The sequence below is a fragment of the Populus nigra genome, chromosome 8 (genome assembly GCF_951802175.1).
Source record: "Populus nigra chromosome 8, ddPopNigr1.1, whole genome shotgun sequence".
Taxonomy (NCBI): Eukaryota; Viridiplantae; Streptophyta; class Magnoliopsida; order Malpighiales; family Salicaceae; genus Populus; species Populus nigra.
Window position 1 is genome coordinate 18,971,134 of NC_084859.1, and position 11,227 is coordinate 18,982,360.

The 11,227-nt window shown below is 33.5% G+C and overlaps 1 protein-coding gene across 1 annotated transcript; it reads left to right on the forward strand.

The window, feature by feature from the left end:
• Window positions 1-4,457: 4,457 nt before the first annotated feature.
• On the forward strand, window positions 4,458-7,126 carry LOC133701776 (cinnamoyl-CoA reductase 1-like). The gene is made up of 5 exons (XM_062125859.1): window positions 4,458-4,737; window positions 4,852-5,006; window positions 5,303-5,488; window positions 5,788-6,140; window positions 6,758-7,126. The coding sequence occupies exons 1-5, from the start codon at window positions 4,599-4,601 to the stop codon at window positions 6,939-6,941; spliced, it is 1,017 nt and encodes a 338-aa protein (XP_061981843.1). The 5' UTR covers window positions 4,458-4,598; the 3' UTR covers window positions 6,942-7,126.
• Window positions 7,127-11,227: the final 4,101 nt, after the last annotated feature.

The following is an 11,227-nucleotide window of genomic DNA, read 5'->3' on the forward strand; positions in this document are numbered from 1 at the left end:
AATATTGGATTAATATAAAATACTAGAAGATACATGCAAAGGTCCCAAAAATACCAAAAAATCCATGGGAAGTTCTGAAAAACTTTCAAAAAAATATTGGGCTCGATAACCGTGCTTGCTCATAGAACTACAGTAAGCATGCCCAGTACCACAAAAAATATAAATAACCCCACCCACCCTGATTAGTTGGAGGTGCTGAATTAGGTCTAGGCTTTTCGAGTGTTGAACTCAACAGTAGGTGCTTAACAATGGGCGTTGACACCCAGCACCCCCAATTAATTGGATCCAGACACTACACCTTGAGCCAATTAATTCGGGTAAAAAAAAAGAGCTTTCCTTTATGGAAAAGTTTCGTTGCATTCTTGAGTTTATAAGGGTAAATTGCCGGCATGAAAAGAAGAAGTAGTAGTATTGATTGTTTTGCAGCTGTGATAGGCTTTCAGCTACCATTTTTCTTCACTGCGGTAGGTGCAGCCGTGTAAGAATTAAATCAAGCAGTCCATTGCTGAAACCCGGTCTAAATACATATAAACAAAATGGTAGTCAGCGGGAAACGAAGTGAAGTAGACGTTAGAGATTGTTAAAGGATGTGATCTAAAAAGATTATTGAAGCAATCGAACCATGGGCGGGTCTTCGTTTGCTCTACAAGCAAAAAACACAAACAACGCTTGGATTATACACTGTGTGCGCTCCCCTGATTTTTATTGACTTTCACACCTGTGTTTTGCTTGTTGTTAGCTAGGCCTCCATCGTTGATTCGGAGACACCTCAGGAGACCAAACCCTAGACGTTGTTGGTGAGCATTCTTGAACAGGGTAAATTCATGGATGATTAATTAGTTCAGTTATTACATTCTTCATTAGATTCTATCCATTTTGAAGTTGGGGTCCGCGGTTCGGTGGTGGCTTATTGAATTTGATGAAACGACTAGTTACAGGCTCTGGACGGGACCCATGACTGGACAACCACTTCTAAGGGATAAATTTACATGTGTGTTAGAAAATGCAAGTAAGAAAATTGGAACTGGAAATGTTCTTTTTTTTTTTTTTTAATTTCTTATGACTTGATTATTATTTCCTATGACTTGATTATTATTAATCGCGCTTTGACTTGCGCAATAAATTAATATATTTGTTTGGTAGATGGTCACAAATAATAATTTAACCAGCCTAATCTAAGGATCCAGACACCCCAGATCTGATCTAATATGGGCTGGATTTTAGTGAAAGTTGGGTGGGAGTTAACGTAAAATAATAATAATAATATGTTTCATTAATTCAATTAATAAAACATATGCTGCGGGCTAAGATCCGAATGGAAACTTTTGACAATATATTGTGCTATATATTGATAAAATGTCTGTAATTTTTCCATTTTATTTCATCTAAATATTTTTATTTAGGAAAACCTCAGAAATCATGAAAGGATACGTGTAAGGTTTCTCGAGTTTGACCTCAAATAAAATGTCAATTTCATCGTACATAAATTTTCTTTTAGATCCCGTTTATTTGCTGGAAAGTAATTTTTTTAAAAAAAGTAAATTTCAGAAAAGTATTTTTTAATGTTTGGTAGTGTAATGAAAAATAAGTTGGAAAATACTTTCTAGTGTTTGGTTATATTATAGAAAATAAGTTGAAAAATAACTTATTAATATTTTATTTTTTTCAAGTTTATTAAAACAATAAGGAACAAATCTTACAAATTAAAAAGTTGAATGGGAATGAAATTGAAAAAAAATATAATTTCATAAAAGTATCTCAGATAAAATAAATAATAATCAAAATAATAGAGATTAAATAAAAAATAAAAAAAATTAAAAGATGAAGAAATTAAAATAATAATAATTAACATTTCATAAATTATTTCAAATAAAACAAGTAACAATCAAAAGAATGAGGATCAAATTTGATAGATAAACAATTTCAATAAAAAAATGATAAGGAAAAAGCAAATAGCAATTATAAAAATAAAAACCAAAGGTAATATAAAAATTAAATTTTAAGAGATGAAATTAAAAAATAAATATTCAAAACAAAATATATATAGTCATCAAAAGTTTGAGGATCAAATTTGATATAATCAGCAAATAATGACATTTCTAAATTTTTCACAATTTTCGAAAAGTGTTTTCCGCCCAAATTTTTCACGAAAACACTTTCCTGAAAACCAAGCCAAATTTTTCTTTGACTGAAAAGTGTTTTCCATTGACAACTTTTCTAAAGGCAAACAAACACATGAAAATTTGGAAAGTGTTTTCCCGAAAAACAAACACAGCCGAAAAGGAAAACACTTTCTTGGAAACCAAGTCAAATTTTTCTTTGACTGAAAAGTGTTTTCCGTTGACCAGAAAGTGTTTTCTGTTGACCACTTTTTTTAATGACAAACAAACATATGAAAGTTTGGAAAGTGGTTTCTCGAAAACTACTTTTCATGAAACAAACATAGTCCCAGACACTTTTATCTTAAAAAGTAAAAACTATTAATACAAATCAACAATAACTATGGACCAATAATTTATATTAAAAAAATCAAGAAAATCAGTCTCAAAATTCTAAAAATTCCAAATCTAAATTCATTGCAGATTACGAATGTCAACTAAAAGATGCTTTTAAGGAAATTTCCAAAAAAATCCAAAAATCCTGAAGATTTTTATGGGTTTTTGGAAAGTTAGTGAAGTTATATATTAATGGTGATTCATCGAGATTGTCATGCAAAAAAATCTAAAGAAGATATTTCCAATGTACGTAATTCGGTCAAATTTTAGCAATTTCATGATTTTTAATCATTTTGCTTATAATTTCCATGTTAATGAATTTTTACACATTGAAGTGTTGAAAAAAAATAAAGAAAGAAAGGATGAAACTTGAAGAAATTAAAAAAATTTAGTGGGCACAATAATAATTAAGAAAGTAATGAAGGACTAATTTGAACATCCCTAACCCTTCGAGCAACTTAAAGATAAAAATAAATTTAGTGGGCACAATAATAATTAAGAAAAAACCATGAAGAAAGAAAAGATAAAGAGAGCCTAGAAACCTTCGCTTGATCTCTTCTCATATGTGGCAGTGAAGCTCACCAGGCCACCGACATCGAAGGGAAGAAAAAGAAGAAGCAACATATATATATATCTGGTGAAGGAAATTTCTTAGAAGTATGGTTTACTCTATGTGCTTCTCTTCAACATACTTAGAAGGTGTTTGGCTTGGAGGTGTGGTGGCTTTTTTTTAAAAGTACAATACATTTAAGCACAAACCACACCTTCAAAAGCTATAAAAACATGCTTTTTACTCAAAAAAGCACAAGCTATCTCTACTCCAAACACTCTCTTAGAGATTTCCTGGATGCCCTTGCATACGGGCTCTCCATTTTTTTACCTTTTTTTACCTGGGGTTTTGATGAACTTATTATGATAATTAGATATTTTATAAGTTTTTATGGATTAATATCACAAAAATTTAGAGTGCTGTTGTTCCAAATAAAATACATCTAAAAAATTATTTAAAATAAACTCAAAATAGTTTTTCTTTTAATTTAAAAATCATGAATGAGCCAATACATCATGGACCGGCACTCTTGTGCGCTCGGGTTGTCACCGTAGTTTATTTCTTAATTTATTAAGTTAAATTAAGATACAATAAGTTAGTCACGTTTTAAAGCAAAGAGAAACAGGAAATGGGTAAAAAACAACATGCATTCTCTTTCACATTTTTTGTCACCAGCTTCTCTGTTAGTGTAGGAGTATTAATTAATTAATGCTTGGACATTGATGTATTCGTTAATTCTTTTAAAACACTGAATTAAATCCAATTCACACACAAAATGAAGTGGGGGTAGGTGATAGGGATGATCATTTTCAATTTGGTTTGATTTTTATAAAAAAAATTAATCAAACCGAATTATTTTTTAAAAAAAACTAAAACCGGTTCAAATCGGCTGGTTTCAGTTCGGTTTTTTAAGAAAAAACCGGTTCAAACCGGTTTGGCTCGGTTTTTTCAATTTGGGTTTGGTTTAGTTCGGTTCGGTTTTTTTAGTTTTAGACTTATAAAACCGAAACCAAACCGAATCGGTCAGTTTTTTTAAAATTTTAATCAGTTTAATCAATTTTGTTATGGTTCAATTTTTTTAATTATTTTTTTTTTAATTTTCTCAGTTTTTTTAATTTTTTAATTTATTTATTTATCCCTGATAGGCAAGAAGAGAGGCCATGTCATCATATACCTTCAAAGAAGAGAGAGAAATAGCAAAGCACATGGTGACGTTGTGTTGACGATTCACATTACAAAGACTCATACTCCTACTTCACAAACCTTAATAATAATAATAATAATAATAATAAGAGAAAAAACTAGAAAACAAAAACAAAGAGAGAAGAATCTCTTTCCTCTCTCTCAGAGGCGAATATTTACCAGTAGTAGGTGAGGATGGTAACTTCCAACCTTATAAATACATCCACTCCACCATGTCTTTCCTTGTAACATCCACTTTTTAAGCCAAGATAAGAAGAAAAGACATCTCCTCTCCTCTTTCTCTCTGTCTGTTCTCCACTTTCCCAGTCACCAAACTCGTATACATATTACATTTATCTAAATATAACAACATGCCTGTTGATGCTTCATCACTTTCAGGCCAAGGCCAAACTATCTGTGTCACCGGGGCTGGTGGTTTCATTGCTTCTTGGATGGTTAAACTTCTTTTAGATAAAGGTTACACTGTTAGAGGAACTGCGAGGAACCCAGGTTAGTTAATGGTGTTTAAGCACTTTTTTTTTAAGATTGCGTTATTTAATTAATTCAATGGTAGTAGTAATGTTTATGGTTTGATTTTCTGTTTTTATATATAAATATGTACAGCTGATCCCAAGAATTCTCATTTGAGGGAGCTTGAAGGAGCTCAAGAAAGATTAACTTTATGCAAAGCTGATCTTCTTGATTATGAGTCTCTTAAAGAGGCTATTCAAGGGTGTGATGGTGTTTTCCACACTGCTTCTCCTGTCACAGATGATCCGGTATGCTTCCTTTTTCCCTTTGTTTTCCAGTCATTAAAAGATTTGGATCTGAGAATATCAAGAAAAGAAAATAAAAAAAACACCAACTCACGTTAGGCTTGACCGTTCTCCACCAACAAATTCACTTTGTAGTTGGTGGGTGGAGGGATCCATTGGGGCCCACCCCACCTAAAACTTCGCTCGGCAGTGGAATTTCTAATCATAGAAGAGTCGAGTCACTCGAAATCAATAAAAATATTACATGGTAACTAATGGTGGTGGTTTTGATGAGATGCTTTTGTTGATAATAATTGAAGGAAGAAATGGTGGAGCCAGCAGTGAATGGGACCAAAAATGTGATCATTGCGGCGGCTGAGGCCAAAGTCCGACGAGTGGTGTTCACGTCATCGATTGGTGCTGTGTACATGGATCCCAATAAGGGCCCAGATGTTGTCATTGATGAGTCTTGCTGGAGTGATCTTGAATTCTGCAAGAACACCAAGGTATCTAATTAATTAAATGCCAAGTTTCCCTTCTTGTCGACTAGTCATATTTCCTAGCTAACACCTGAACCAATAAATTCTGTGCGATTGAGATGTCAAAGAATTTTCATGCATATTTCTTATACATTTGGTAGGTATAGCTAACCCGTTCTTTGTTAAGTTGCCTTATTATAATTGAAAATTCACTTAACAAAAAAGTCAACGAGTCACATCTTATCTAACCCCGTTCTGGTAGCTTTCCATTGATTCGATTCATACCTAACCTGAGAGTAATGGATTGAAATGAAATGGAATTGCAGAATTGGTATTGCTATGGAAAGGCTGTGGCAGAACAAGCTGCATGGGATATGGCTAAGGAGAAAGGGGTGGACCTAGTGGTGGTTAACCCAGTGCTGGTGCTTGGACCATTGTTGCAGCCCACTGTCAATGCTAGCATCACTCACATCCTCAAGTACCTCACCGGCTCAGCCAAGACATATGCTAACTCTGTTCAAGCTTATGTGCATGTTAGGGATGTGGCACTAGCCCACATTTTAGTCTTTGAGACGCCTTCCGCCTCCGGCCGTTACCTTTGCTTTGAGAGCGTTCTCCACCGTGGAGAGGTGGTGGAAATCCTTGCAAAGTTCTTCCCTGAGTACCCCATCCCTACCAAGTAAGTAGCTATTATTTTGAAGAATTTCATGGAGTAATTACTCAATAAAAGGGTAGTTGACCGAGTAACAGGTGACACAAAAGCATTAAACATTAGGACATGCACTAATGATTAGTCACTCAAAAAAACTACCATCAAAATTGAAAGAAAAGGTGGGAATGGCATTTGAAATGGCAAAACAAATAAATATAATCCTGCTTTTGAATGACCCGAAGGATGAAATTGTGGTGTGCGGCGGTTGTTGTACCAGCTTTGACTTGTATTAATCTGAACCAAAAATCATGAATAATCCATTCTCCTATGGTATAAAAGTCTTTAATCATCAATAAATTTGGAAAGCGACATAAAACAAGCGGAGCCACAGGGTCCTCACCAACCCCATTGTCTGTCAAATCGGGACCAAAATGAGTTTCTCTACCAACCCAAGTTATGATTGGATACTACACAAAATTATTGGAAGAGTATTGGGCCCTGCTCCTTCATCTCATACAATTATATGCTAAATTCATCTCTCTAAATGTGATTTGCTCAAGATTAGACAAGTGGAAGGAATATTAATTCCTAGTTGGGTTACTACTTGCTAGGTCATAAGAAACAGTTTTGTAATGTATTTGCAGGTGCTCAGATGAGAAGAACCCAAGGAAACAACCTTACAAGTTCTCAAACCAGAAGCTAAGGGATCTGGGCTTCGAATTCACCCCAGTGAAGCAGTGTATGTATGAAACTGTTAGGAGCTTGCAGGAAAAGGGTCACCTTCCAATCCCAAAACAAGCTGCAGAAGAGTCTGTGAAAATTCAATAAGGCCTCTTGGAACTATTTATTAGGATACAGTTCCATACCCCAAGTTTGGATCGCGAATGCTAGGGAAAAGAGCATATTAAAGAATGCCAATGTGCAGGTGTTTTAGTAATTTACATGAAGAACTCTGATTGTCCTTGTGCTTATATTAATTTTTTTCAAGTGAGTGTCTTGAAGTGTTCAACTTGTATTTGTGGTTGTCTAACTTTATCCAGTTTCAATGTAAAAGAGGAACGATTCTATGTCTTACACAAGAGCATCAACTTTGACCACACAACTGGCATATGCTTTATTCAATTTTTAGACCTTAACCTACATGATATTGATAGGCACGCAAATTTCAATCAAGGGAATGCACCAGATATGATGTTGACGCTATGTATAATCAGAAGATGATTGTATATTAGTGGAATAATCATCCTAAAAAATTAGAAGAATAAAAATTAAATATGATAAATAATAAAAAATTGAAGAAAGATGAAATTGAAAATAAAATAGAATTTGAAAAATTAATTAAAATAAAACAAAAAAAAGAAGGAACAAAATCAAAAAGAAAATTAAAGGGTTAATCTGCAAATTTAAAGGGCCAGCTGTAGATTGCTAGGAGAAAAGAGAAAAGAAGAGGAGAAATTCGGTGTTTCACCGGAGATTTGTTGACCATACACATGTGAGGAGGAAGAGAAGATCGAGATGAATTGAATGACAGGATAGAAAAATGGTTTTCACCATCCTGTACACACGCTGCCTGAAGATAGAGAAGTGGATAAGCTCATGTAGGATCAAAAATCAAAGTAAAATGATGGATAAGCTCATGGAGGCAAGCTTTTGGAAATTTGATTCAAAAGATAATTGAGTCTGTAACAAAAAAAAAATGAAATATAGAAAAGTCCTTAATCCATAGTTAAAAGCTTTTTATTCTTTAAGAGCAATAAAGTGATTTATTGTAAAAAATTAATCATAAAAAAACCGAGATCCTCCTAGATAATTTTAAAATAACAAAAGAATCAAGTGAGAAGATCATTTTATCCCTTAAAAGATAATTCATGGTAATTTTTTAAAGGATAAAATAATCAATTCACTATTACTAATTCAAGGCATGTTCACATCCCACATCTTTTAGCTTTTCTTTTCAATACAGCTTCAGATTTGACTTGATTTTAGATCCTAATCGTTAAGTTGTCGGGTTAATTCATTGATTATCAAGCCAACTCAAGTTAATAATTTTTTCTAAAACAATGTTAATTTAGTTTTTTTAAAAAAAATTCTTGAATTAATCTGATCAAATCTAACTTGAATTTATAATCAACTGGGTTTCAAGAAAACAAATCAAGTTTATCGAATTTGACGACATGAATGTCCAAAACAATCTGAAGTAAAACTTGACATGGTGAATTCGCTAGACTAAGGTCAGTAATAATTATGATCCGCAAACCAAGCTGCACTGCTGGCAAGTAGCAACTACTATTTCATTTTCATTGATTGTTATGATGATTGACTGTAATGATGTCAGGGGCTGATATTACAGGTATGCATGCATATGTCGAACTAAGATGGTATTTGTTGGAAACTTATCATGTTAATGGGGTGTGGGAATTTTATTAGTTACTTGTAAGTCAAAGGATCTCTAGCTAGAGTAGTAAGGATCTTAGTTTCTCATCCTTCAAATCTTGTCCAATTAAGCAAAGAAAAAGGAAGAACTTTTGTAGATATGAACTGCATTAGATTGGAAGCATTTTTTAGTCATTTAATTTCCACCAAATGATATATTTTAGACTTGACCTGAGCACGGTAGAGAGGCCATCATCACAGAATTACAAGCAGTATTTTCCAAGAGGCAGAAACAAATAAGGGACTTCATAAGAAGCCACCAGAAAAAAACGTATACAAGAGCCCAAATCCAAGCTTCAGTTGAGATGTCCATTGCCAGATGGCCTCAATGTCCAAAGAAGAAAGAGAGGACATGGCCAGATCGTTTGCTTTCTTCAGTGCATACTCTTTCTTGTGGAAGACGGATCCAAATCAAGCCACTGGTTGGCTATAATTATTGGTCACAGCCACACCGTCTATCAGAGGTCCAGTTTTAGGAACCTATCATTTTTTGAGTGTGAGAGTTATATTAGCTCCTTGCAAGTTTCGTTCACAGCATCTCTAGAGCAAGGACATTATTTTCCCATCCTTTAATGTTGCCTAGAATTTAAAACTTTTGTGAGGATATGAACATAATTAAATGGAAGCATTTTTAGGGCATTTTGAGTCGTCTAATCTCATAAGTGTATTTAACAGTATAATTGTGGTTGCTTTTCAAATAACTTTTCGTGCTGAAATGCATGCCAATAATATTTTTTTATTTTTTAAAAATTATTTTTAATATCAGCACATTAAAACGATCTAAAATATACAAAACATATTAAATTTTAATAAATTTTTTTTTTTTGAATTTTTTCAATGTGTTTGGAGTTACCCCATGCAGTAGAAAAGGTCATCACAGATAAAAGAGGCAGAGACAGAATGAGTAGATATATTCATGCCCTTTATCCAATCAATTTCCACTCAATAAAAAAAAATCAAATTAGATTTTAATTGAGTAGTCTAAGTTTCACCAAGATAATTTCCACTCAATTTTTTTTTTAACCCATCTCAAGTGAAGTTTAAGGTTGATCTCTAAAACAAAGTTTAATAACACTCTCCCCAGTGATTCCCTTACATTCATTTTTTTATATATATATTTTGTTGACCTAGTGAAGGTTAAAACCCTTTATCCAAACTTTGCTAAGTAAATTTATGAGATTAATCGAATATATACTTTTTTTAATTAATATGAGTATCTGAGTTAGCTTGAGTGTACATCTTGATTAATTTACAGACCCTGAAATTAATGACCATGTAAACATTTAATGACCCTAAAAGAACTCAAACTCATGATAATTGAGTCTTTGAATTCACCTCAGAAAAACAGTGTTTGTATGGAACTGTTAAGAGCTTTCAGTAAAAGGATCACCATCCAATCCCAAAACAAGCCGAAGAGCCTGTGAAAATTCAACAAGGACTCTTGGACCTATTTATTAGGATACAGTTCCATGCCCCAAGTTTGGATCGCAAATACCAGGGAAAAGAGCATATTAAAGAATGCCAATGTGCAGGTGTTTTAGTATTTTACACGAAGAACTCTGATTGTCCTTGTGCTTATATTAATTTTTTTCAAGTGGGTGTCTTGAAGTGTTCCACTTGTATTTGTGGTTGTCAAGTTTATCCAATTTCAATATAAAAGAGGAACAATTCTATGTCTTACACAAGAGCATCAACATTGACCACACAACTGGCATATGCTTTGTTCAATTTTGAGACCTTAACCTGCATGATATTGATAGGTACGCAAATTTCAATCAAGGGAATCCACCAGATATGATGTTGACGCCATGCATAATCAGAAGATGATTGTATATTAGTGGTGGAATAATCATCCTTGTGATATTCAAGTAAAAAAGGTAAATTTCTCGTTTTTAATCTCCATCAGCTGGCTCTATCATGGACACGTCCTAGACTCAGCCTCTTGGATGAAAATCGTCCATCAAGGTTATTAAATCCAACCCCGTTTATGATTTGGCCCCAGAACAAGGTTATGGTTGGACGGAGATTGGGTTGCTTAATCAAAATAATTTTATCTCGTGTTTTTTTAAAATTAAAACAATATTATTTTAAAAAATTAAACTTGATTTTAATCAAGTAGTCTTAATAGAGTGAAGGGTAAAACCCTTTTGTCCAATCTTTGCTACGGGCCCAGAGCTCTAAACCTCATAATATTATCAAAGGGGTAGGTAGGGTAGGGTAGGGTAGGGTACATCAAAGGGCTGAACTAGTTGCTAAAGTAATGGTGGATAAGGAAAAAAACCCAAACCCACTCTTCTTGATTTGAATAGGGTATCGCTGGAACCGTTTAACAATAATCAGATGAGAGGAGAGCAGAACCAGCTTATTCCAAAACAACTTTCCAGTTTCCAGTAAGGATCATAGTCCGCGTCCCCCAGACACTAATCTTACAGAGGAGTTTGAAGTTTTTGTAGGAAAAAATTGGTAAATTAATTGTGTTCAATCCACGATAATTGACTTAGGAAAACTCTTTAAACCTTGATTAATATTTTAATTTATAATCGTGAAATTGCAAACTTGGGTTCAGTTAAACAGTTCGATTCTCAACCAATTTAATCCTGAATGATCAAATGAAAAAAATAAAATCTCTAATTTAAGAAACTCACTAAAGCAATAAAATGAATGAAGATAAAATGAAAGAA